The following is a 27,176-nucleotide window of genomic DNA, read 5'->3' on the forward strand; positions in this document are numbered from 1 at the left end:
ACGAGAAGGTTATGTGCACGCTATTTATAGCTGGGGTTCAGACTTTTACAGACCTATTTTATAAACGAATGCGGCATTCAATGTAACCCAGACTGCTCAAAGTGCTGCTGAGCAAAAAGATCAGAAGGGATGAACCGGTCTAACACAGGTCACGTTGTGAATCCCCTCCCCCACACCCAGCCCAATGGTAGTTCTCTATGCTCCAGGATTCCGCAAGGCAGTAAACGCTAAAGAGCTGGGTCATTACGGGCCTGTAGGTTATCACTGCTGGCGGGGGTGATGGTGGAAAGGGACAAGCATCAGAGCCGTCCACCCTCGGAGTCCACCACGGATTCCCCATCAGACCTGGCTGCTCAGAGAGCCTCTAAGCGGCTCCCGGCTCGTGTATCCACACGCCTCCCACCCTTTACGAGACTGCTTAAGTCCCACCTCACCCCTTAAGTTTTCCCCAACCACTCCTGCGCTTGTGCCGGCTGGCACCAAGTCGCGCCTCTGTCACACGCCCGCGTGTTTCGATGCGAGTGCGGACGCGAGTACGCAAAGACCGTGGGACCGCCTCCGGCGTGGCGGCGCTCCTCGAACGCTACCGCGTGCCCTGCGCAAAATGAATGAACGAATGCATGACTCAGCTTGCGACCTACGCAGGACCCCGCTCTCCGGCAACAGACAAACATGAGCCCCGAGCGCGGAAGGCGAGGACTGACGGCCGAAGAAGATCCGGCCTCCTATAGGCCAGAACGGCACGAGGGGTGGGCTCTTTGGGGGCACCGGTCGTATATTGGTCGAGCCTCCAGTCTTAGGGCTGGGACTGGCCGCGCAGCTCCAAAGACCGCCTCCGCGCGGAGGAGGGCGTGCCCTAGGGGCGTGCCTGGCGCTCGGTCCCGCCCCCGGCGTAGCGGGCTCGGGCGTGAGGGCCGCGGTCTTCACCTGGGACCCCCGTGTCTGGGCCGCCGCGTCGGTGTGCTGTGGTCGCAGGCCTGGTCGGGGCCTTCAGAGGGCTTGAGGCGAGGTAGGTAGCTCCGGCGCGCGGGCGCGGAAGTCGAGGCTTTGCAACCCCCGCCCGCACGGCCCGTTCCCCCTGCCCTGCAGCCTCTCCGGGTCTACGAACGGGGCGCGTCGCCGGGCCCCGCGTTCCCCGCCGGGAAGGGCACAAAGGGCTCCTGGGGGCAGGGGGGCCTCGTGTCTTCGCCTCCATTTTGCAGGCGGAACGGCGAGTGCCGGGCGCGGAAGCGAGAGGCCGGGGTTGGAAGCGCCTGAGCGCGGGGAGGCCGGGCCGAGGGGGGCGCGCGTGCCCACGTATCCTCCTGCCCGAGCAGCTGCGCTGCTGGTCGGCCCCGGCCGCGGACGAACTCACTTTCCCTCGCGGTCTGTCCTCGGGCGTGTGCTGTTTACCCTGCGCTCTCGCCGGGGGCCAAGTGGCCTCGGGAGTCAGGCGCTGGCGCTGCTTGCGGTCGGTGCTAACGCGGGGACCCTCTCTCGCCCGCTGAGGGTCATTCCCACGGGGAAGATGGAGACGAATGATGCTTCCTTGGTGCCGTGAATGCAGCAGCTGCCGAGGGGGGAAAAAGTACAATGTCTTGCTTTTTTGTCTGGAAGGGCCACCCTTTCCCACTCTCATCCCCGGAACTGTGCTCAGCAGCCTAGGGGCACATGCTCTGGTCCTTTGTAATTATTTGGTTGGGCTCCGTGTATTGTTTATAATAAAAATGAGCGGAAACCTGCCAGTGCCACAGCAGTTTGAACCTCACTGGGAATTCAGTGAGGAGTGGGGCCTGCGCGAAGATTGGTAGTATTCATAAATACCCTAACAGCTCCTAGATCTAGGGTGGGAAGGGTGTTGCTAAGATGCATGACAGAATCTATAGGTCATTTTGCCTAGGGTTTGGTTAAAAGAAGTAGAGGTCACCACTTAATCCTCGTTTGTGCGTCACCTGGATCAGTTCTAGGTTACTCAGTACTGAAAAGAGTAAAGAACTCAGTTTCACCTCTCCTGAAAAACTTTTTTTTTTTTTTCTCCTGAAAAACTTTTAAAGCTCTCCCCCACCCTACAGCTAATTAATCACGTCTTCCTTTAGGTTAGTTTAGGTTAGTTTCTACTGCCTCTGCTTTAAACATCACATTGTAGTTTCCCTAGCTCCTAGAACAGTGCTTGCAACATAGAAGATACTTGGGGACTAAAGCCAAAACAAAACAAAAAAACCCAGCAGTGTAGCCAAACCTTGACAAAACAAAAATTTTCATTCCTTTAATTTTTTAAAAAAGATTTATTTATTTATTTATTTATTTATTTATTTGGGAGAGAGAGAGAGAGAGATCACAAGTAGGCAGAGAGGCAGGCAGAGAGATGGGGGGGGGTGGGGAAGCAGGCTCTCTGCTCTGCAGAGAGCCAGATGCCGATGCAGATGCCAGGCTATCCCAGGACCCCGAGACCATGACCTGAGCTGAAGGTAGAGACTTAACCCACTGAGCCACCCAGGCACCCCTCATTCCTTTAATTTGTTGGGCCACTTATTTTTACAGATTAGGGATGCAGTTTACTTCTGGCTCTTAAGTTAAATTAGGCTTTATCTGTCATGTTACTAACTCTGGATAAGTTATTTAGCTTCTCTGTGCCTCAGTTTCCTCATCTGTAAAATGGGAGTTACAGTAGTACCTAGTCCATGGGTTCAGAGGATTGAATAAGATATTGATATAAAGTGCTTAGATAGTTCATGGCTCAAAGAAAATGTTCAGGAGCTGTTAGGAGTCATTAGGATAAAAATAAACAGATATTTAAATAGATTTACTCATGTTAAGTTTCTGTGTATACTTGACCCTTCAGGGTCTCTCTGCCTGTTAGTCCTTATCTGTTGCTTGATTTTACAAAGTCCTTAAGCCTCTTCTGACTCCTCCACAGTGAACATATTCCAATGAGTATCTGTTATTCATTTAGAGTCTCACCACCTACTAAAAATTAAGTGCCTGGTAATAATTTGGCCAAGTACTATAGTAGTAGTTGATACACTATTAGTGTGGTCTGATACTCAGAATGATCCTGTAAGAGCAGGGGAATAGATGGGGCCTGTTGTGGCTAATAAGAAATCTTCAGGATGATTGGTTCAGCCAGAAAGGCGGAGGTTGTGGGAATGGACTTGGAGTGGCTTTTCTCCTTGTAACTTAACTGTTCTCATGAAGAAACTGTCTCCTGTCTTTGGAGTTATTCACAGACACTGCGTAAAGTGGAATAAGCCTTCTCATTGACTTTAGACCTGTTGGCTTGACCTAGAGGTGACAGAACCTGTAGGGGATGTTGCCTCACTTCCAGGTTTTCCTGTACCACTTTCTGGGGGCAGGATGCAGGCAAAGTTGTATATTTCCTTCCAGCTGTAGGTCCCCTTGGCACATCAGTTTCTCTTAAATCATTTGGAGTCTCCAAAACAAATACTTTCTCCTTTTCATTTTTAACTGTCACAAGAATTCTGGTCTTTGATTCTGTTTTTAATGTAGCCATAATGAATCCTGAATCCTTTCTAGGGAATATGGTTCTTTTTGGGGTCTCCTTTCCAGATCTGACATACTATAATTAGCTATTAAAAACCTGCTCAGGGTGTGAACTTTCTCTGGTGTCCTATTGCAAAGACTTTAAGGGCAAAGACCATAAATTTCCTTTTCAAATGCTCCTGGCATAGGATAGGCACTCAGTGGAGTGTGCCGTTGGCTCAGTCTGTAGAGCATGCAACTTTTGATCTTGGGGTTGGTTGTAAGTTTAAGTCCCACATTGGCTGTAGGGATTACTTTTTAAAGATAAAATCTAAAAAAAAAAAAAGACAGTGAATGGTTGTAAAGCCACTGTAGTAGTTCTTTCCAGTATGCCAAAACAGGTGTGCTGATTAACCTGGTGCTTCTGAAACATTACCAGTCCCTTGGAAATCTTGCTCAAATATAAATTCTGATTTCAAGACTCTGGTAGGGCCGGAGAATCTACATTCCCAGTAGACTCTGAGGTGATGCCCATGCTTCTGGTCTTCAGACCACACTTTGAGTAGAAATAGAAACATGCTAACATAAGTATCTGCATTTGGTTTTTACTTTTTTTTTTTTTTTTAAAGATTTTATTTATTTGAGAGAGAGAAAGCACAAGCAGGAGGAGCAGAGGGAAGGGGGACAAGCAGGCTCCCCACTGAGCAGAGAGCCTGACATGGAGCTTTATCCTAGACCCTGGGATCATGGCTGAGCCAGCCGCAGAACACTTAGTGACTGAGCCACCCAGGTGCCCCTGCATTTGGTTTTTAGAAGTACTGCTAAAAACAGGCTTTGTTTTCTTATGGTTTTGAGATAAAAGTCTTGAATATATGATCTTTTTTTATTTATTATGTTATTCTATTTTTAACAATCTTACATTTTGTTCCAAAAAACTGTTCGTGAAATCATTCCAAGATACTTTCCATATAACAAGATTTTTAATAGAAGTAATTGAGGCATATAGATTGAAAGAAAAGTAAGATGAAGTCAAGGGTAAGATTAGTATAAAAGGTGTGTGCCCTTCTGTCGTAAGCTTTTTGCTTGGATAGGATTGCAGATTTGTTGCTGAGTTTCCTAGTATTCAAAGCAAAGAGGAAAATTTTACCAGTTTCGCCAGTACCTTTCAAGTAAACACAAACTGGCTGTTCAGTGAAACACTTGTTTTTGTTGTGGAGACCGGAGAATTCTCTGGTACCTTCTCCAAAAGAGGATTCTTTGGTACAGTGAGCAGCGTTTTTATCAGTAAGATTCTTATCGGTCTTCATACATGTAATCTGACTGCCTCATAGAAAACACTCAGTACTGTGGTACAAGCAGTGGCTTGTGGAACAGCAACCATGGTTCCAGGACCGGCTTGCTCAGACAGTAGGAGAGATTTTTGTTACAGGAAAGCTGTTTTTCTGCCTTGCTCTTTGGTGGGAATAGACGGTATGGTTATTAACACGTTGAGTCCTGAGTATCCTCATGGTTTGAGTTTTGTTAGATGGGGACAATCTGCTACGGAGACCAGAGAGCTTGTGGTTGAGTGGACAGGGGGCCGGAAGCTCAGCCAAGCTCCTTGTAGATATGGCAGGGGCATCTCTTTAAAGGCCTTTCATAGACCTGCGTGATGAGTTAGAAGACCGGCCTTCCTGTGAGGCTGTCTGGTGGTCCCAGTCAGTTGCCAGCCAGCCTGTGTGTGAGTGAGTGAGAAAGCAAGAGAAGCAACCTGGCCACAGCCTTCCCACCATATTGATTTAGAGGGAGCCAGTGGCTCCTTCCCAGGTGCTGGAGGATTTGTTCCTGACTCTAAGCAAAACAGAGGGGAGTAGTCTGAGGGGAAGGAAAGGGGCTGCTGGTGCGGGAGCTTTTTTCTGAGGATGGGTTCGGGCCGTTACCAAGCCATGGGAAACATGTCTACCCTCTGCAGCTTTGAACCTCTTTTTCCTTATCACTTGGCTTTGACCTTCCTTTTTACTTGGCTTATTCCTTTTACTTGGCTTTGACCTTCAAATAAAAAGGTGGACACAGCACCCATGGTGCTCTGCCCCACAGGAAAAGACAGGGTCCATGTGGAAGACTAAGGGACTTGGGGCTTCAATAGCCAGGGAGGGAGCAGGTAGAATGGCGGTTGCTCTTGGCTGTTGACCTCCCAGTCTCAAACTTCCAGCTGCAGTATTCCTGGCACCCACCCAGCTCTGAGGCAGGCCCTGGCCTCTTGTCACTGTCCCTTTTGTTAGCTCCCCTGCATATGTATTTACCCCCTATCATGCTGCCTCCCACGCCTGGATTGGCTTCTGCCTTAAGTTCTTTCCCACAAATATTGTTCCCCACCGAAGCTTCCCAGCAACCTGACAATGTGGGGTCCTACCCCGCCCCTTCCCCTTTTCCTTGTAGGCAGTTTCATGTTTTTAGAGAAAGAGCAGTACTAAAGCCTCTTTGTCTGGTTCTCTGGTCGGATTCCGCCACTATGTGTGAATGGCATTCACCACCCATACCTGTGGCCTCCTGTGAGAACCCGGGGAGTCTGAGGCATTTGGCTCTGCAGTGGTAGGGCTTGCTCTGTGAAGTGACACCTGCCCTGTGTCGTTGGTATAGGTGGCTGACTGTGTGCTTGGGGACAGAGATGGGCCTTGCCCCAGCACAGCTTCCCTGACAAAGTTGGTATAAATCAGATTATTTTGTACGGAGGTGGTGATTTAACAGATCCTGGAGATAGTGCTCAGTTTGATTAGAGGAGGCTCGCTCGCTGGTTGGTCATTCATTCCTCTATCCGAACAGTTTATTATTTATTTATTTTTTAAAGATGTATTTACTTATTTGGCAGATAGAGAGATCACAAGCAGGCAGAGAGGCAGGCAGAGAAGGGGGAAGCAGGCTCCCTGCTGTGCAGAGAGCCAATGCGGGACTCCATCCCAGGACCTTGAGATCATGACCTGAGCCGAAGGCAGAGGCTTAAGCCACTGAACCACCCAGGTGCCCCCATCCGAATGGTTGAGTTAGAGGAATATCCTGTCTCTCCTAACGCAGCCCTCCTTTCCCCCTCCTGGGTAGGAGTGAGTGGGAAGACGTGCCGGCAGCTGTGACAGGGCTGCACCAGGCGGGGGCATGTACTACCACGAAGGGTCAGGTGTCCAGGCCTGCAGAGTCAGCATTGCCACATAGGTGACGTGGGAGCATATTTTTACTGTAGGGCAAGCGGATGCCAACCCTACCTCACTCCTAATTATATGTATCTGGTAGCTCATATGGCCTCTGTGGGAGACTGATAGAGAATTTTAATAGCAAAGTCCAGATGGTTGCTAGAATATCCTGAAGCTTATGTGGCTTGTGTCTTGGTTTGGCCAAGGACAGGGCAGTTCTGGTGTGTATAGACTTTTTCCAGATGGAGGGTGGAATTTACTGTTCGTTTTCTGCGCTCTGAGACCTTAAGGCCCTCACTTCAACCTTGCGGTACTTCCCTGTTATAGAGGAGGCCTCTGCTCATCGCAGAGCGGCTAGCCTGTAGGAAAACTGTGAGATCCGTGATCTCTGAGCAGGAAGGCCCCACACAGAGTTATAGGTTCTGTAAAGCTATTGGCCTGGGAGGCAGTGTTGGTCCAACACCACAAGTCCTTTTCATCATCAGGAGCCGTCCATTGGAAGAGGAGTAAGTTGCTTCTCATTGAAAGTGTCTAAGCAGAATCCGCAGCTCCATCCTCACCTCAGAAGGTTAGAAGGGATGATGATCATGTAAGATCTAGAACCTATGGAAATGAGGGCTGGACCTTCATGCCAATGCCCGCCTGGCAAGGGCTGACAGGACTGAACCTCAGAAATCTAAAACTTGTGCATTTGCTAGGCTACTTCATCAAGAGTGAAGTTTTAAAAAATTCTTTTTTGCCTTCAGCAGTCACTACTTCGAGGAGTTTTCCCTGCTTTTTTCTATCCTTCGTGCTCTGTAGCATCTTATATACAACTTGGAACTACCCTCGTGGACTTCTTTTCATTCACTTCCTTCACATGTGTCTGTCTTCCCATAACTTGTGTAGTTGGAGGGGCATGGTTCGTCAGGCAGATTAACAAGTAAGATTATGAAGAGACTGTTTATCCACACTGAGAAAATAAACCTGCCTTTTCCAAAGCACTGTTTCCATGAAAATCATCATTTCAGACCATCTTAACCTATTGCTGAAGGGTCTCTGGGGACAGTGTTAACCTAGTTCCAGTTTGTATGCACACTTGAAAATGTGTCCTGAATAAGCTTATAATTCTAGCTCACCACTCCCCACCCCCCAGGATAAATAGGTACCTTCTTTTTTGAATGAGTCCAGACAAGACATAAAAATTACATCATCAAACAAATCATTTGTTTGCACCCTTTTCTTGTCCCAGCATCATCTTCTTCCTGCTAGGTCACAAGACCACACCCGTCAGTGGATGGGGAAAGCGGGTAGAAGGGGAATTAGCCACCCATCATGGCCTGACTGTAGCCATTGAGAGAGTTTCTAGGAATGGAGCAAGAAGTCGAAATTGGTGTCTGCAGGTTATACTCTTCCAGCTCATGGGCTCAGCTTACACACATTTTTTATGTGTAGCTTTTTTTTTTTTTTAAATTTTTATTTATTTGACAGATCACAAGTAGGCAGAGAGGCAGAGGGGGGTGGGGAAGCAGGCTCCCCGCCGAGCAGAGAGCCGGATGCGGGGCTCAATCCCAGGACCCTGGGATCATGACCTGAGCCGAAGGTAGAGGCCTAACCCACTGAGCCACCCGGGTGCCCCTGTGTGTAGCTTTTTAAACAGCCACAAGGTGAGGCTGTGGCTCCATGGAAACCTGTTTTAGCCGGCCTTGGTCACTCATCTGTCTGTCCTGTCTCTTCCCTCTTCTCTGTGTGCTGATCTGCTCTGTAACTTGTTCCCTTGATGCTTCATAAAGAGCTTGGGTTCTGGAGTCATAGCGTCCAGGATTTGAATCTCTCTCAGCCTTGGTTTCCCCCTCTGAAGGTAGATAAGGGACCTGCCTCCCTTGGGAAAACCAGCTTGAAGACTGCTGGCGGGGTGGGTTGTAAATCACTGCCACCCTTAGAGGTACCACTTGGTGACACAGGCGAAGGACATGCAGGTGCATTCCCCTCAGCCACTGAGCTGGACGCCAGTGCTGTGTGCTCTGCCCGCTTCTGCCTAGTCGGTGGTGGTTCCTGGCTGCCTTGCTTGCAGTGAGGAAAGATGGGGAGTAACCACAGCATCCCCCCATAAGGGATCTGTGAAATAAACCAAAAGGCACCCTTCCAGCGGAATACAGTGCTGGGCAGTGATATGAAAGAAAGGAAACTCTCTCTGTGTATTGCTGAGGAAAGGTCTCCGAGATCATTGTTTTTTTTAAAAAAGGAAAGAAAACATTCTGAAAACAGTGCACTGCTTTCTTGTAAAGAGGGAGAAGGATGAAAGATTTTTGTGTTTGTTTGCAAATGCATCAAGAGGTGAGAGACATACACAAAAATTACTGAGACTCTACACCTGTTTTTATGGGCTTATCTAATAATAAATATTCTGCCTTTGTTCTGTGAAACATTGGCTGTTTTTTCTCCCTCAGTTGGATTCCTTTGTGGCTTGCAAGGTGACTTGTTGGCACTGATTCGGTACCCCACACTCCCACACGACGCTGATGACCCCTGCTGCCACTCAGTATTCACCGGGCGTGGGCCACTGTCGGCTCGCCCTATGTGCGGTAGCTGGTTTTAGTGAGGGATGGAGACAAGGGCAGAGGGAGACTTCTGCAGCGCATTTTATATTACAACTACCTGTTACCTGTCCAAAAACATTGTTCCTCTGCCCCACCCGGGGGCTGTGAAAAGTAAGAGAGTCCGTGTGAAGTGTGTGTGCTCTTCTGGGGTCGCCTCCGATTGGACCTGGAGCCTCATGTGCCCAGGCAGACAGAGCGCTCTCAAGGGGCAGCTGTGCCCACCCAGTTTCCCAGTGTGCGAGCTGAGCCCTTTCCATGGCCAACCCCACTTTCTCAGCTTCCCCATTGCTCCCAGCACCTCCTCTTGCTATCCCTCCAGCCTCTGGTCTCCGCGGAAGCAGGACTATTTTTGTCCAGGTTCTAGCTTTGAGGTTGGCCCAGTGCATTCCGGGTGGCCTCTGAAATCCCAGGCACTTAGGTTTCTGTTGTGCCCCTTGCAAATCCTCCGGGAGTTGTTCCGCTCTCACCAGCCCCAGCCCCATCCACCAGTGCTCCCAGCCTGGACTTGTTGCCTGTACCCTTGGGCTCAGGGAAGGGGGTCTCTGTTATCTTTGCAACTCTTAAAGGAATGGTTGTTATTTTCAGGTCCAGTTCCCACATCATTCCTTCTTCCCCCACCAGGTGCTCACCCTGGTCTCCCTTGCTCGCCTGTGCATGTGCATGCGTGCTCGTTGGCGCGGGCTCTCTCTCTCTCCCTGTCACTGCCACATGCATACATGCTATGTGGCCATTGTCCTTGTTACCCACCTGCATTTCCCCCCCTTCCCTCAGGTGCCAGTTGATCATACCCCAAGCTAGTGGGAGAAGAGTTGCTGCTTGCCCTCTCTCTGGTCACTGGCCATCCTCGGAATGAGAGCTGGCCACCTGCTTCACAGCCCGAGGTGGGGTTTCTGTGTTTTGAGAGGATCCTTCCCCCTCCGCTGGGCACAGTGGGCACTGCGGGAACACCCGAGGCACAGCCACGGCCGGAGCCCTGACCTGCTGTTCCCTGGAGCAGAGCAGCCAGAACCAGGCCAGAGCGGCCTGCCGACAGGAACATTGCGGCAAAGGAACTGGGTGTAAGCCTTGGCTCTGATTGGGACCTGCCTTCACCCGCCTGGGCACCTGCTGCTGGGTCTGGTGCTGGCCTTGTAAAAGCAGAGGACATAATGGTCTGCTCGTCTGTCCCCTTCAGAAAACTCCAGGGCCAGGGAAAAGCCAGACCTGTGTTCTCCTCTGAGGAAATAAACACTATTTATTCTTTATTTTCCTAACAACAACAACAAAAAAAGTCCTTTTTTTTGACATACTGGTTTCATAAGTACGACATAGTGGTTCCACAGTTATACGTGTCACAAAATGCTAACCACTGTAAGTGGTTAAGTATAGTTGCTACCTGCCAGCGTACAGTGTTATTCCAATATTATAGAACATATTCCCCATACTGTGCTTGTTTACTTTATACATCCCTGTGACTGACTGACTTTCTAATGGAAGTTTGTACCTCTTAATCCCTGTCACCCACTTCACCCATTCCCCACCCCTTCCCCTCCGGCAACCACTAAGTTTGTTCCCTCTGAGTCTGTTTCTTTTTGTTGCTCTCTGTTTTGATTTTTAGACTCCAATTGTAAATGAAAACATAGGGTGTTTGTCTTTCTCTGACTTATTTCACTTAGCCTAATACCCTCTAGATCCATCTGTATTGTCAGAAATGGCCAGATTGCATTCTTTGTTTCCATATTCTTCAGCTGTTTCCGTATCTGGGCTTTGGTCGTAATGGTGTGGTGAGCAGGGTGGCATAGATCTGTTCAGATTACCGTTTCCCTTTTCCCCCGGGGACAGTCCACGAGCGGGCGAGCCGGAGCATACGGCACTGCCAGTTCGCCTGTTTGAGGAGCCTCCCTATCGTGTGCCATGGGGGCTGCTCCGGTTTTGGGAATTTACCGGCACTCTGTGGGGCTCCCTTTTCTTCACCTTGCCGCCAACACTTCCTGTGTTTTGTCTTTTTTGATTTTGGCCATTCCAACAGATGTGAGGTGAGCTCTCATTGTGGTTTTGATTTGCATTTCCCTGATGATGAGTGATGTGAACATCTTTTCATGTGTCTCTTGGCCCATCTGTGTGTCTTTTTTGGAAAAACGTCTGTTCAGGCCCTCTACCCATTTTTAAAAATCAGATTGGTTTTTTGGTGTTGTGTTATATGAGTTCTTTATATATTTGGATAGTAAAACCTTATTGGATACATGATATGCAGGTATGTTCTCCCATTCAGTAGGTTACCTTTTCTTTCTGTTGGTGGGTTTCCTTTATTGCAGATGTCTGTTTTAATCATTAAAAAGCAAGGTTTCCTGGACACAGATGCAGAGAATATATCTTTTTCTTTTCCTTTCCCATTCTGTAGAGAGCTGAAGGCTTCAGGGGAACTCTGACCTAGGGACATCTCAATGGCCTTGGGAGAAGAAAAGGCAGAGGTGGAAGCATCCGTGGACACAAAGCCCCCGTCTTATGGGCAGTGGAGCTGCAGGGAGCAGGAGGTGGACATCGTGGGGCTCGTGAGCAGGGAGCAGGAGCCACCACTGTGCCTAGAAGCTGAGGCAAGGACTGCCTCCCCTGTATGGGGAACAGAGGGGCTGTCTGCCCCTGCCTGCTGTGATGGGGCTGACCCTAGTACCTCTGCATCCTGCCAGCCACAGGCCAACGCCAGCAGCAGGGAGCCAGTGGCTGGTAGAGCTCAGCTCGCTCTTGGTTGCCTGCCTCCTCCTGCTGGCGCGGGGACTAGAGACCTTTTGCACTCTGTGGGAAGCCAGGTAGGTAATAAGGCAAATGGGACTGTAAGTTTAATGTGGTCCTTTGGGATTATGTTCTAGCATTTTCTTACCATCTTACCTGCTTTCCCAGCCCCTGTACAAGGTGGGGAATTGGTGGGCGAAGGTGGAGTGTCTGGGTATGATGATTTCTGTTTAATAGGCTCACCTAATGCCCAGAGGGCTGGGCCAGAGGGAGCTGAGTCCTATTTCTGCCTTGGTGATCTGAACTCTTCGGCGGCTGGGGGGGGGGGGGGGGGAGAAGACCCTGAAGAGACTTGAGGAGGGAGGGTCCAGGGCTGTGGGCTCCTTGAGGCTCTGAGACTGTATCCCTTTGGGACCCAGGAAACCTGGCAGAGCCCTGGAGCCCCCGTAGTGGGCGGCACTGTCCCTGGGTAAGAAGAATTTCTTGGGCCTTGCTGATTGCAGGGAAGCCTTGCCTAGTCAAGTCACGGGGAGCATGCAGTCCTGCTCGGCTCTGTGACGTCAGGCATATCATCAAATCTTTCAGGCCCTCAGTATAATTGGGAAGGTGACCTGAATGATACTTCCCAGATCATGAATATCCTTCCCAGCTCTGACATCTTGTTACTTTCTACTTGCCAAGGCCTCCCACAGGAATGGCTTTGGTCTCTTCAGTATCCCTGTGGCCTTGGCTGCTGCAGGCTGCCGCCGGCTGCCGCCATATGGTTCTGTCCTGTGAGGATGGGCTGATCATGACTGTCTGGGAGGAAACAGCAGCTGGGCCCATCTGCCTGGGAGCCAGGGGTGGTGGGAAGCCCAGGGCACCTGTGAGTCAGAGATTTGGTGAGGCAGGAAGCAAATAAGCAAACCTGGAAGTAGCTGTTTCATGAGCTTACTACAAATGGACTTATTATTGTGGTACCTGTTGTTCATTGAGCTCTTACCCTGTGCTTCTCACACCTGAGTTCCTTTAATCCTCGTGTCCTGAGGAAGGGGTACTTTTTTTTCCCTTTTTAAAAAAAATTTCTTTCAGCATAATAGAATTCATTGTTTTTGCACCACACCCAGTGCTCCATGCAATATGTGCCCTCCACAATACCCACCACTTGGCTCCCCCAACCTCCCACCCCTCGCCCCTTCAGAACCCTCAGATTGTTTTTCAGAGTCCATAGTCTCTCATGGTTCACCTCCCCTTCCAATTTCCCTCAAATCCCTTCTCCTCTCCATCTCCCTATGTCCTCCATGTTATTTGTTATGCTCTACAAATAAGTGAAGCCATATAGTACTTGACTCTCTCTGCTTGACTTATTTCACTCAGCATAATCTCTTCCAGTAGGAAGGTGTACTATTACTATCGCCATTTGACAGACCAGGGAAGGGAAGCCCAGAGTCCTCCGTCCGGAAGGTGGCAGTTGGGTTTGCATAAGTCTTTCTGGTTCCAAAGCCCACGCCCCTAGCCATTGGGTTGTCCTACCTTCCTCAGGGGCAAGTTCTTCATCAAACAGACTGGAAACTCAGAGTTGAAGAGGCTGAGATGAGGGACTCACTGATTTCGTTTATAAGAGGCATGAGCTGAGCAGGTGGGGCTGGTGGGTCCCCTGCCTGTTGGGTGTGGATGTATCTCAGGGCAGGGGTTTCTGCTGCCCAGGACACGCTTCTCCACGGTTAGGTGGTGTGCCCCAGCATGACAGCCGCGTGAGCTGTGCCTGCTGTCTGCTTGCATGAAGACTGGAGGGTAGGAGTGGTTTGGGGACCACGGTTGGCTTCCCAGAGCACGAGGAGCTTCCATGCTGGCCACTCGCCACATGCTGTCCAGTTCTCGCATCAGATGGCAGACTGCTTGCGAGAGTTCTCCTGAATATCATCTGGGTCCCCAAGGAAAATTCCACAGCTCTCCTCTGAGAAAGACACTTGGTTTGCTTATTTTCACCTGAGTGCTTTTTCTTCCCTCTTCTCATTACAGATGGAGGAGACCAGGCTTTCTGCCTCAGAGGATCTACCTCAGGCTCTCAGTGTTCCCAGAGCTACAGGCCTTTGCTCAGGACACGATGCCGATAGCGAAGATGACTCATCCCCGGTTGAGTCGCCGCGAGCGCTAGACCTCAGCCAGCAGCCCCACTACTCAGGTTTCCCTTTCCCACCAAGGTGGAGGCCGCTGGCAAGCCAAGCTGCCCCTGCTCCTCAGTTCTCCAGCTGCAGCGTCTCTGCCTCCTCCCTCGGTAGTCTCCAGGGTCACCGAGAGAAGGCAGAGTCTCCAGGTTGCTCCATTGCCAAGGTCTCCTCCTCTCTGCAGCTGGTCGTCCCCCCGCTGGCCCCCTCTGTGGCGGGGCCGGGGCTCCAGTGGTCACCACAGCCCCCATCTTCTGGGGTTGATGCTCCGGGGCTGGGCAGGAGGCGCCTCTCCTTCCAGGCCGAGTACTGGGCCTGTGTGCTGCCAGACTCCCTGCCTCCTTCCCCCGACCGCCACTCCCCGCTCTGGAACCCGAATAAAGAGTATGAAGATCTGCTGGACTATACATACCCGCTTAGGCCCAAGCCTCAGCACCCAAAGCACCTTGACAGCCACACGCTGGCTGACCCTGTCCTGCAGGACTCAGGTGTAGACTTGGATAGCTTTTCTGTTTCCCCAGCAAGTACCCTGAAGTCCCCCACTAATGGCTCCCAGAATTGCCCATCAGCAGAGGCTTTCCTGCCATTCTCTAGGCCCAGAGAGCCAAGCCTTATGCGGTCACCCTCTGGAGTACCCCAGAAGCAGGGCAGCCTGGGACTGGCATCTTGTAACCAACTCGCATCTACGCCCAGAGCCCCAGGCCGTAGGGACGCTCCTTGGGAGAGCAGAGAGCCAGCCCTGAGGGGTGTGAAGGACTGGCTCCCCGTGGGCAGGCACCTTGAGGTGGGATCTCCCCAGCTGAAGACAAGAGGGTGGTCCTTGCCCAGGACGGAGAGAGAGAAGGGGGCCAGCCGTGGTGCCTGGCACCCTGCCTGCACAGAGTCCAGATGGAAATCAGAAGAGGAGGTAGAAAGTGATGATGAGTATCTTGCCCTGCCCACTCGGCTGACGCAGGTTTCTAGTTTGATTTCACATCTAGGTTCCATTCCTACCTTGGTGACCCTGCCCACCGGGGCTGCCAAAGGGCAGACCTCCCTGGATCCGTCAGACAGTGATAGGCCAGCTTCTCTCCCATCAGACTCGAGCCAAAGCCAGCTTCCTTCGGGGACTGTCTTCAGAGGGCCCAGGGGCCCCGAGGGCCAGAACCACTGTTTGCTGCACTCCTTCGTCCAGGCAAGGGGCCCTGGAGGGGACGGCAGTCTGGGGAGCAGCCAGGCGCTGGGGGTCTCCGGACTGCTGAGAGCACACTCTTCCTTGCCAGCTGTGTGGGACCAGCGCGCGTGCTTGGACCCAGATGCTACAGGGCAGCCTCTCGGGAAGGGAGAGCAGGGAAAAGAATCGCTCATGCAGTGTGTGAAGGTAAACAACGCTCAAGGGGCTTTGCCTAGAGGTGTGTGTTCTGCCAGTGCGTGGAATCAAACGTAGTAACCTGGAGCACTTCTTACGGGCTAGGCACCGTGCTGTGCCTTCTCTTAGTGGATTCTCACAACTGGGCCCAGTAAGGACTGCGGTGGTCGTTTCACATGTGGAGAAAAGGCAGTGAGGGGTTAGGTAAGCTGCCCACCCGAGGCGGGAGCCTGACTTAACCACCACTCCAGGCTGCTTCCTGGGGCTCTCGACCTTGAGGATTGAGAGGTACTCTGCACAAGAAACGTCCGTGCTCACATGCCCTTAGGAAATACTGAACTGAACCAAGGTAAATGGTTTTCTTTCTGTAGGTCTTCTGAGAGTTTTAGTTTGATAAAGTGGTGGAACCGCTGAGTTGAAGTCCTGGAGACACTGTGTCCTGGCCATCTTGGTCACCAGACCTCTCGTCGACTGGGGGCTGTCTGGAGGTGGAATTCACAGTCTGTGGAACGGGGTCACCAGCATCAGGCAGATCTGAATTTGAATCATGGCACTGCCATCATTTGGAATTTTGGCTCAGTCTTTTGAGTTTGCTCATTTGTGAAGTGTGGAGCCTTGCCTCTTCGGGATGATGTGTGGATCACATGAAATAATTCATGCTGAGGGCTTTGCATAGTCCCTGACACAAGGATATTCGGGAACGTGACTCTCCGCACACACACAGTCCATGCGTGGCCTCGCCCTGGGTGAGCGCACGGACACTGCACACACGCAGTAGTAGGCCGGGTGGCGAGACCCAGGGCCGGCACAACAGACATTTCCTAGCATTTGAGGGCTTGAATCAGCCCCGTGATATCCATGTATGATTCTGTTTGTCCTGGGAAGCAGGAAGGACAAATGTTAGCATGTGCCTCTTCTGTGGTAAAATACTGAAGACAGTCTTTGAGGCAAATGCAAAACAGGGACACACAGTTTTGATTCACTTGTTTCCTGCCATGGGTTCCGGTTTGTCACGATTATAGTCCTTTATTTTGTTTTCCTCAGGGACATAAAGTTAGCAGTGGTGCTCACCCAAGAATTGGTTCGCATGTCAGGGGTGCCTGCTCTGGGCTGGATCCTGTTCTCCCCTCGTGCAGGGCAGGCTTCTCTCAGCCTGTCATGTTTGGTGTCACAAAGGCTGAGGGGAGACCAAAACCATATTGCCTTCACGGAGGTCTGGAGTTATGGGGTGGGGACAGGCAGGGAAGGAGGGAAGAGACTGACTCCTCAAGGAGGGGAGGGAGGGAATGTTCAGGAAGGGTACACAGTCTGTCTCCCAGAATCCCCTGGCTTGAACACCTAAACTGCAGTTTGGTCGGTAACACCAAACTTGTGTTCTTTTGTCTACACAGACATTCTGCTGTCAGTTGGAAGAGCTGATCCGCTGGCTGTATAACGTAGCGGACGTTACCGACCACTTGATTCCATCTAAGCCCAATCTTACAGGTCTCAAGTCTTCTCTGCAGCTTTACCGGGTAATATGTGGTCCTGGCTTCTGGCTGTTCACTCACCAGAGTGGTGGCTAAGTACTTGATTACAAAGTAAAAGCTCAAATAACTGATACCCGGTATGTGATTGCACAATTGACTGTTTTACCCGAAATTTAATTAGAGGCCCTTTTCAGATTTTTACTGCTGAGAAACCAAAATGTAGGAGCGATTTCCCAGGCCAAGCAGAGTTTGGAGAAAATATATTGATCCTCAATCAGATCTACTTAAGGGAATTTGCCATGTAATTTTGCAGATGTCTCGGGGTTAAATGTAGAACTGCACTACTACGAGTCACTAGTCACATATGGCTATTTAAATTAAGTACAATTAAAGATTCCTATTTTCCAGTTATACTAGCTACATTTTAAGTGTCCAGGCATCATATTTGTCTAGTGGCTACCGTACTGAACGGTGCAGATAGTACATTTCCATCATCATGGAAAGTTCTGTTGGACAGCCCTAATTGGAACCTGCTTCTCAGTGTATTTGGTTTTGGGTTTTTTCTGTTTTTGTTTTTGTTTTTGCCTCTTTTTCATTAAGGTTTTGTTATTTTTAAAATCTCTTTAATTATGAGTTCTGGTTAATTTGACTTTAGAGTAGGTGTTTGGTGTGATAGTGTGTGCCTGCTGTTATGGAATAGTTGTCAATAGGTCCCCCTTCATTTTCAGAAGTGTTCTGAGATGTATGATAAATTGTACAATTACCCTAAGTGTAACATTAATCTTGACTGAACTACCCACAGACCTCTAGCATGTTTGGTTGGCCAAGCATTTCTAACCTCTTTTGAAGGAGCACAGGTAGTGTGTGGGGTCTGAGCCTGTGAGGCTAGTCTAGAAAGGGTTTTCTGAGACAGTTCTTTGGATTTCTGTCACCTTATCAATTGCCTTTAGAGGCACCTTAGCAGAGCAGCATACCCCAACACCCCCCCCCACACACACCCTTTCAAGAGAGCGAGCCTTTGTCTTCCAACGTGGCACCAACTAAAATGTGAGGGTAGGGACTTCCCTGAATGGGCCAGCTTTTGTACTTTAGTGGGAGTGCTGTTTACTGCTTTGTGGAGAGATTGCCCGGAGTTCCTTGCCCAGAGTATGCTTGAGGAAAGAGAAGGTTGGGTGGGACAGGGTCCTCCATGTGTAGCTTCCGAATGTGTGTGCAGAGCAGAGCAGGGCCCACTCCTTCGGGGCTCAGGGACAGTACTGCTGTGGGGAGAGAGGACACTGCCTGAAAGTTGCTCAGAAGTGTGGGCCCAGTGTCTGAGCTTCATCCCTATCAAAGCAGGTGCCAAGTAGAACAAGTCCAGTCCCTCCATTTCATCCCTCACTCTGTCCTTCTCCCCATCATCGTGCAGGCTAGCCAGAGCAGCTTTCTTGCTTTGTGGGTAGAACTGAGATCTGAGGGACGCCTGGGTGGCTCAGTTGGTTAAGCAGCTGCCTTCGGCTCAGGTCATGATCCCAGCGTCCTGGGATCGAGTCCCGCATCGGGCTCCTTGCTCGGCAGGGAGCCTCCTTCTCCCTCTGCCTCTGCCTGCCATTCTGTCTGCCTGTGCTCGCTCTCTCTCCCTCTCTCTCTCTGATAAATAAATAAAATCTTTAAAAAAAAAAAAAAAAGAACTGAGATCTGAGCTGGGCGTTATCCTCACAGGTCATTAAGACTAGCCCTCTTGTGTGTCACCCACACAGCTGTGTCACAAAGTGGGACTGCTGTCGGCCCCTTCCCCACACAGATTGGTGCATGCCGCATGTGTGGGGGAGAGCTAACTCGACCCCTGCTGAGATGATAGCTCATATAAGCATGTCTCTGTGTGTGCTCACATATTGTCAACTCTGACTTCATCTCATGTACTTTGTGTCCCATAAACACAGTGGGTTTATGGCAGCATATAAACTACAGAAAATACTAAAGAATAAAATAATAAGTACAGGTATTAGGGCAGCAGAAAACTAAAGATAGGAATATAGTTAAATCTAAGATTAAGATTTTTTTTTAAGATTCTATTTATTTATTTGGCAGATCTCAAGTAGGCAGAGAGGCAGGCGGAGAGAGAGAGGAGGAAGCAGGCTCCCTGTTGAGCAGCGAGCCTGATGTGGGGCTCGATCCCAAGACCCTGGGATCATGACCTGAGCTGAAGGCAGAGGCTTTAACCCACTGAGCCACCCAGGCGCCCCTAAGATTAAGATTCTAATTCCAGGATGTGAACCACCAAGTTCTGTACCCTGTACTAAAGGTCGTCATGGATTTGACTTTACACATCTTAGCAGCTAGAGGAACGTCAAAAACAACTACAAGGCTTGGTACCCACAAGGGGAAAACAAATCAGCTGTTTAGGAGACTCACAGCTTTCCTGAGGCCCAAGGTCCGCACAGAGTAGGACACTGAGGGAAGAAGTGGGTGGGGGTCCCTCTCTTGTGGGTCTTACTAGGTTCGTTAGAATAGAAGTGTTTTGAGAATCCTGTAGCCTCGTGAGTTTAAAGAAAACTCCATGAGATAAGACAGAAAGAAACCTGGACTCCCAAGCTGTTCATGAACCAGGCTCTGTTGGGGAGAAGAAAACTCTTACTTTGTCCGACTGTAAACGGAAAGAAGGATGGAGTATTTCCTTTGGGCTCATAGTAGGTGAAGTTAAACTAATGCACTGCTTACTTGGGGAATTGTGATGATTGGGTGGGTTTGTCTTCAGGTTAGAGGGGAACTGAGCTACTGCTCCACAAAGGATCATTTTGAGTAAGTTTTATCAAACGATAGTAACAAAACTTCTTTCTTTTCTGATATGCTTTAAGCAATTCAAGAAAGATATAGATGAACACCAGTCCCTGACAGAGAGTGTCTTACAGAAGGGGGAGATTCTTCTTCAGTGCCTGTTGGATAACACCCCAGGTGAGATGCCTGAAGTTTTGAATCGAGCCGGCTCTCATTCCCTCTCAGCAGCTGGTCCAGGGGCCTAAGGGTCACTGGTAAGGATCCAGCAGTGCAAGAACACCACCCTTCCCCCCACCCCCCTGGCACCCACTACCTTAGATACTGATGGCTGCCTGCCAGCCCTCACCTCATCACTGTCCCTGCAGCCCAGAAAGCTGGTCACCTAAAGGTAAGCGGAGTCGAGCCTGCGAGGAGACACTCTTTCACCTTCTCCTAATACTGACCTGCATGGGAATGCTGGTTTTCATCCAGTCACCCTTGGTTCTTTAATAGGATGTTCACAGTAGGGGGCCCTCAGGGGTTCCCCTCCTTTCCCAGCACAGGCTGAACCCCTCTCTGGTTATCTGCTCTCTGGCTTTCTGCTCTGAGGAAGTATCCGTTTCTGTAATTGAGAGCAGTCCATTCTAAGGGAATGGGCCGAAGGAAGAAGTGCGCTGATGAGAGGGGACAGTCTCGAGTTCATTTTGCGGGGTGGCTTACCAATTTAGGAAAACGTAAAATCAGACTTTGAGAGTACACCTAAGCGTGCAGGGTTCAAGGATTTACGATTGGTGTTGCCCTTGCTGTGGACAGATGGGACATGGAGGATGAACTTGGGAAATGCTAGGCTAAAGCAAAGAACTGATAGATTGCCAAAAGCAACCCCTGATTTCCCGTAAGACTAAAAAGCAAGAGCTAAAAGATCCCCTTTATATTCTGCCTCAGTTTGGAGTGAGGTGGGGCTTCTGCTGGAAACAAACCACAGAAGCAAAGCTGGGCCAGACCCTTGGGCTTGGGAGGCGGTGAGGTGGCACTTACCCGACCAGATGGGTGCCTGCGAGCGAGGTGACCTAGAGCAGTTTCTCAGCCTGGGTGGTATCCGCATTTGGGGCCGAATCAAGCTGTGTGAGGAGGGCGGCCCTACACAGTGCAGAAGTTTAGCAATATCCCTGGCCTCCACCCATTAGATGTCAGTGGTACCTCCACCTCCTTTCCAGTAGGGACAGCTCTACCTCCCTCCAGATGTTGTATCCCCTGGGATATCCCCTGGGAAGATGGATGACCAGGGTTGAGAACTGTGAACAGGCAGAGGGGTTTCGGTGGGACAGGGAGCCACTGAAGGACTTTTCAGCAGGGCAGCTACCCAGTGTGAATTATGGGAGTTCTTTGTTTTGGTTCCTTCGCTAGGGTTTTTGGGTTTTATTGGGGCAGAAACAGTCCTTCAGGCTCCTGTGCTACTTGTCCTCCTGAAAGCCGTGCCCGGACACTGTGCTGCAGCAGTTGACGTATTAGTCAGCCTGAGACGGATGGTGTTATTACTCATCTCAGTTGTGAACCTGCCTTGGACCACACAAGCAGGGACAAGCCCTGCCTCAAGCCCCCTTGATGCTGACTGCCCTGGTGCTGTGCCCTGTCTGGAGGTGTGGGGGCCTGAGCAGGAAGGGAGAGAGCTCCATAGTAGGAAACTCTGCCCAGAGGCTGCTTTTAACAATAGGCCTTTTAAAAGCTACAGGTTCTTTGACCTTCATTCAAAAACCAACCCAATAATACTTCTCAGTGCTTAACCTGGAAAAAGAACACCCCCCTTTCCCTTGTCTCAAAATAAGAGGCATTTAGGGTTCCTGTGATTTTCAGATATGTACTCAGGCTCTTTGAGATGGACACATTGCCCCTCCCATCCTCTGCTAGGACTAACCAGAAACTGGTTGTGTGAAGACCACACATTCCCCTTGACCTTCACTGAGTTGCTCCAGCTAGATGTAGGCGTCTGACTATCTCCTGTATGTCTGTATTCAATTAAAACACAAAAGCCTGGCTGGGAAAGATTGCATTCTCACTCCCAGCTTTCCTTTTACTTGGCCCCAACTAAATATTCTAACATCCTAAAATAAAAGTTCAGAACAAAAATAAAGGGTCTCTGAATTCCACACTAAGGAAAACGATCTGGTGACTGTGGAGTGGTGAACAGCTGCTGCCCGCAGGCCACCTGCACGCCTGGGCTCCACCTGCATGACACGGCACTGCTCTGGCCTCCGTAGAGGCTGATTTCACCGCAGCATGCGCTGGTTCCTCCTCGTGCTGCATCCTCTGTAGATAGGCAGCTTCCCCTTTCCCTTCCGCTGCTGGCAGATGCTGCAGCTGTAGCAGGAAACTGGAGGGAGTGTTAACATAGCTGATAAAGGCTCAGGAAGCTAAGGCAGCCTCTGTGTTTAACAAAGGAAATAAGGTTTTTCAGAGAAAAGCCAGCCTGGTGTGTGATGCACTCTGAACCTAGTCCATCCCTTCCTCAGATGAACACTTGGCCTGTTGGAGGAAATCTTGGCTTCACTAACCTCTTGTCAGCCTGCTTTCAGAACATTTTCTTTTGAAGTCTCTTCCTTGAGGACCCACGAAAAAGGGTTCACAAGCGTTCCTGAATACATTACTAGGCTAGCTGTATACATGTTAAGTACCAGTTCCCCAGCCAACAGAAGCTGTTAGGACCTGATAGCAGGGCCTAGTGTCCTGATCTTGGCATCTTGTTTTATGTAAGTCTGCCTCATACGATCTGGGTGTGCCTTGTGCTTAACTCTAAAAGCCAGATAACACCAGTCACCAGAGAACCATGCTTATGTGCCTGTTTGTGAATTATGTAAATCCAGAGTGGAGCCAGTGAAACTTCTCCGCTCCAGTCAGAAGTCAACATAGATCCTCCAGTCAGCAGCAGTCCCTGGAGTCACTGTTAGAAAGCGTAGACATCCTGAAACTATGGCCCTGTTCCTATTCTGAGTAAAATGCTGTAGCCTTCTGTGATTCTTTAGAAAATGTAATTACATGTTGTGTTTTTGTTTTGGGAGGGTTTTTTGGCCTAATTGCTTTGAACCTCATTTGTTAGTGTTAAAGGATGTCCTCGGGAGGATCTCGAAGCAGCCCAGTGAGCTGGAGAGCCACGCAGATCGCCTGTATGATGCTATCCTAGCTTCTCTGGACATGCTAGCTGGCTGCACCCTTATTCCTGACAACACGCCAGTGGCACCCAAGAGCACTGATGTAAAGGGGATGAGCCTGGTAAGTAGGCAACTCAAGAGAAGAAAATCTGTCCTCAGACCCCAGTGCCCAATTAGGATACAGAACTCATCAAACAGTTGGCTGTTTCTTAGAAGCTTGCTGAACCAAGTTATTTAAGTAAATGAGATGCTAGGAGGGGACCCTGACACTGAAAAAGGAAGATGCTATCATTGCCAGGAAGGAGGTTGGGTGTCTTCCTGTGGTGAGGGGGCTCAGTGGTGCCTTCCATGACTTCCTTTCACCCTTGCTGCCTGCTTTAGGACTAGGGTACCCCATGCTTGCACTTTTGTGGCAGTCCCTCCACCCCTTCAAGACAACAGTTGCAAAACTCCTCTATCCCTAAACTTTGTCTGGATTATGTAAGCTTCTCCAGTATAGGGCCACTGTCAGGCTGCCTGTTCTGTAGGCTCTTCCTGCCCGGCTCCTTTGGTGCTCAATCTTCAAGCAACTGGACAGCACCAAGTGCCCACAGAGACTGTTACTGATAGGTCCCCCTCCCTCCCTTCCCAACAGTGATCCCTGCAAACGCCCAAAAAGGGCTAGGGGGATAGGTGGGATGTAACCTGCCTTAGAGACTTAACATCTTTCTTTAGATCTTTGTGAAAGTTGAACAGGGAATGATAGGGAAGAGGGGTTGGTGCCCAGTGTGGGATCGCCACTGCCTAACATTCTATATGATTCCACAACTGGACTACACTTTTTCTGAAACTTCCTCTCCCACAGCCAAAAAAAAGTGGTACTTAATTCACAGACTTTCTAGGTTCACTGTAGCCAAGAGAACATAAAGGATAAAATCAAAGTATGTCAAGACAAGGGAGTCCCTGTACTTGCCTCAGAAATTTGAGTAAGAGTCATTTTAATTCTAAAATAAATACAGTGATTGTCATTTCTTCCTCTGCAGCATTCTGCCTGTTAAAATAAAAAGTTTCTCTTTCTCTTTCAGGCATCTCAAGCAGATACGTAACCTGTCGACTAAAATCTGGCGGTGGGAAACTTTCAGGAAGCCCTTGTAAGAGCCATTAAACACTGAAATCAAGGGGTAAACTTAACTGTAATGTACTAGCTTTAAAATACCTTTCTCATCCCTGAAGTGTAAGGGCTGTTGAGCTACTTTTCTTTATTTAAAATGAATCCTTCCAAACTGAGGTTTTCCTTTTGGTGCTTCTCTATAAAAGCATGTAGTTTTGCAGTTTTTGATCAAACAAGGCTGATAAAGCTTATTTACAGGTCTTTCACTGTTCCACCCCGCCCCAATCCATTTAAAAAGACCAGAGCTCCTAAAATAGTCCCTGCTGAGAGCCTTTGAAGAAGGTTCACAGGAGAGAGAAGGTACCAAATACTTAGTATTCTCCGGTATACCAGAAGACCAGTATACCAGAAGACCGAAGAAACTTGGGGGGTAGGGGGTGGGGAAGAAATACTGGCCAAGAACTTGGGGTCTTTTTATAAAATTAACTTAGGTTTATAAATCCCTCTTCAAAGTTTTAGAAGAGACTTTAAATCTCTAAATTAATAGTTCTAAACGAATTATTTTTGGCTGTTAGGACATCTTGGGGGTTATCTTTGGGGTTCAGTAGGGCTCCATCTGCCTGCCTAACTAATATGGTAAAGGAAAATGTGTCAGGGACTTAGGGAACTGCCACTGAGCTTCTGCAGGACTGTGGCCTGATTATCCACACCTTAAAGGGACCTCTAGAGCGACACCACCGTGTATTCCTACTCTCCCTTAGAAGAGTAGTACAAGATCAGGGAGAAGGACATAGATAGGGTCATGCAGCCTGGTTAACTACAGAAACTAAGGCTGTAGGTAGTGAAGGAAAAAAGGGAAATTCTTCATTGCTTGGGAGTGACATGTACCTTGATAAGAAAAAATATATAATCAACCATCAGTTCTGTAGCTTTCTAAAGCAAAATGTTAAGACTTCAGAAAAGGTTTCTTCACACTTTATCTTTTTTCAGACTCCTTCCAGATTCTCATTTGAGGAGGGTTCATTCTTAAGGAAGATCTCATGTTTATAAAGAAAAATGAACAAGTCATCTTGAACCTAAAGAAGGTGACTTTGGAACCGTTACTCTCATGAGCAGATGTCCCCTTAGAACAAAACATTTAATACAAAATTACCTTCTTTAAAAGTTTAGGACTTTAGTTTTGAGGCCATGTATGTAATCCTACCACCATCTCATCTACTTCCATATGAATTTCAAGTCCTATTATTAAATGTGACTTTTTTGCTTTAAAATCCGACTTTATCGTCACTGGGAAAAGTTGCTGTTAAATTCTAATATTTAAAAATTAACTACAAAAGTAAACTACGTAAAATGCACTATTTCAAGTGCCTGCTGCTATGGTATGATTTACCAATGAGCAAGGGCATGGAGCAAGGACATGATCAGAATTCAACTATGTGTTTTGATTCTGCCACCTCCATATTAATCTTGGTTCCATTGTGAGATTTAAAAAGGACAAAACAAAACACCTCCAGAGCAAATAATTACAGACATAAAATATTCTTAAAAACCTACAAATGCTTTAAAAATGTATAATGGCCTCTGTTCTTAAATTGATCTATTTCACCTTCTCTTTGATGTGGCTATAAATTGGTATATGCCTTTCTACTATTACAGGATAGCCCTAAGGTGTTAAACCCGTTTATATTTGCTAGTATTTGATAGACCTGTTTGTATTTAAAAAAAAAAAAAAAAAAAAGGAATCCACAAAGATGACAACCCTAGGGAAACAAACTTGGCCAATGTTATAGCAAGTGAATGCTGAATATACCATTCTGTTCTCATCCAGCCTAATAATTACCAGTTTCAACAGACAGGAATTTTGGGAGTATTTTATTTCAGAGTACCCTGTTTCCCAAGAAACTAATTACTTTACTCAGAGATGATCTAAGATATTTTTATCTCCTTTGAAATAAGGTGTGACTGAGGGTACTCTGGACCTAGCTATGAATGCCCATGGAAGAGGTCTCAACACAGCTGTAATTTTTTCTTTTTTTTTTTTTTAAACACAGCTGTAATTCTTTCTTTAGCAGTGCTGGAAGGAGTTTAAGATCACCCTTAAAACGCTGGCTGAAATGGTTTTAGCCTAGGAAGATGCTGCCAGCAGCAAGTCCATGAGCAGACGTGACGGGGTTAGAAGCAGACAGCCAGGCCGGCCAACTGCACTGTGGTTGGTGCACATTCGCCTTAAGGACAGCAGTGGCTTTATACAGACGTAACAGTAGTTATGAGATCCCAAGTTTACCGGTAGTAAAGGCTGCTAGTAGTCCCTATACATAAATAGAATCGAAGTCCACAGGGAAGTGTACGTAGTACTAAGATCTGGGTTCGGGTTGCAGCTCCACGGCTAGGTTCATCTGCAAATAGGAGACAATATCAATACAGGGCTATTTTGAAGCTTCAGTGGGACATAAGGGATGAGGTCAAGTTCGCTGCAATGGCAACACATATACTAAAGGAAATTTCAAAGAACAGGAAGTTCCTGCTCAGACCAGAGTGCCTATCATTCTACTAGGATTTCCCAGAGATTGCGACCCCTCAGGCTTAGGACACTTCACTTATATATGCTAATTCATGGCAAGTGGGAATTCCCCTTATTAAGGAACAAGTTATTAAAGCCCATAGTAGCTTGAAGTGTTTGTATATTTTTTTCAGAACTGCATTTATTGTCCTACGCGAAAAAGCAAATAGGGAAGCATGCTGAAACATTTTGCGGTAAACCCCAGTCTTGACTGCCACGGGGGAAAGAACACTAGATTTTCAAAGCTAAATAAGTATGTAAATATGCTTACATCTTAAATTCATGTAATGTTCGTTCTTATTAACTCACCAATAAGCTGCCAGTTTGAAGAGCATCACACTAACATTTGTAGCATTCATCTACTTTAGAATAAAGTTTCTGAATTCTTTCCCCCTTTATACTGTATCATTAAGGCAAAAACCAAACCTTTGAAGCACTAAAAAAACAAAAAACAAAACTTTACCAAAAAATTATTGGTAAAACTTGAGGGATTTTCAGTTGCCTTATGCGAGGATGAATAGATCCAACAAGCACATCTATAATACAAAGTAAACTATGATTTTATTGTGAAATTCTCATAGATGGAAAAATTAAATTGAATATTTATTCTGTCCATTTCATTTTACAATAATCTTACCACTTATTTTTGTACCATGTATTTCAGTTGCCTGTTTAGTGAAAATAAAGAAACCTATCATTTTTGGCTTGTTTTTAGTTTAAATTTTATCACTGGATTAAAGATCCCACCATAAAACGTGTTGCCAACAGC

At 48.4% G+C, this 27,176-nt stretch overlaps 1 protein-coding gene across 4 annotated transcripts; it reads left to right on the forward strand.

Annotated features, from left to right (window-relative positions):
• The first annotated feature begins 896 nt into the window (after nt 1–896).
• On the forward strand, nt 897–26,343 carry CEP68 (centrosomal protein 68). Of its 4 annotated transcripts, none has more exons than XM_032352280.1 (7): nt 897–1,009; nt 11,583–11,988; nt 13,913–15,418; nt 16,798–16,920; nt 19,713–19,809; nt 22,706–22,878; nt 23,822–26,343. In XM_032352280.1, the coding sequence occupies exons 2-7, from the start codon at nt 11,626–11,628 to the stop codon at nt 23,840–23,842; spliced, it is 2,283 nt and encodes a 760-aa protein (XP_032208171.1). In that variant the 5' UTR covers nt 897–1,009; nt 11,583–11,625; the 3' UTR covers nt 23,843–26,343. The 4 variants fall into 4 exon arrangements, with proteins under 4 accessions (XP_032208171.1, XP_032208173.1, XP_032208172.1 ...); XM_032352282.1 differs by having other exon boundaries at nt 11,583–11,775; XM_032352281.1 differs by lacking the exon at nt 16,798–16,920.
• The last annotated feature ends 833 nt before the right edge of the window (nt 26,344–27,176 follow it).

Source organism: Mustela erminea, chromosome 7, assembly GCF_009829155.1.
Source record: "Mustela erminea isolate mMusErm1 chromosome 7, mMusErm1.Pri, whole genome shotgun sequence".
NCBI lineage: Eukaryota > Metazoa > Chordata > Mammalia > Carnivora > Mustelidae > Mustela > Mustela erminea.

What these genes read in the sequence shown, in the direction of transcription:
- CEP68 (XM_032352280.1), top strand. Translation starts at nt 11,626, where the DNA reads ATGGCCTTGGGAGAAGAAAAGGCAGAGGTGGAAGCATCCGTGGACACA. An exon ending in CTTCTCTGCAGCTTTACCGG is followed by an intron (nt 16,921 to 19,712) that starts GTAATATGTGGT and finishes ATATGCTTTAAG; the next exon opens with CAATTCAAGAAAGATATAGA. An exon ending in CCTGTTGGATAACACCCCAG is followed by an intron (nt 19,810 to 22,705) that starts GTGAGATGCCTG and finishes CTCATTTGTTAG; the next exon opens with TGTTAAAGGATGTCCTCGGG.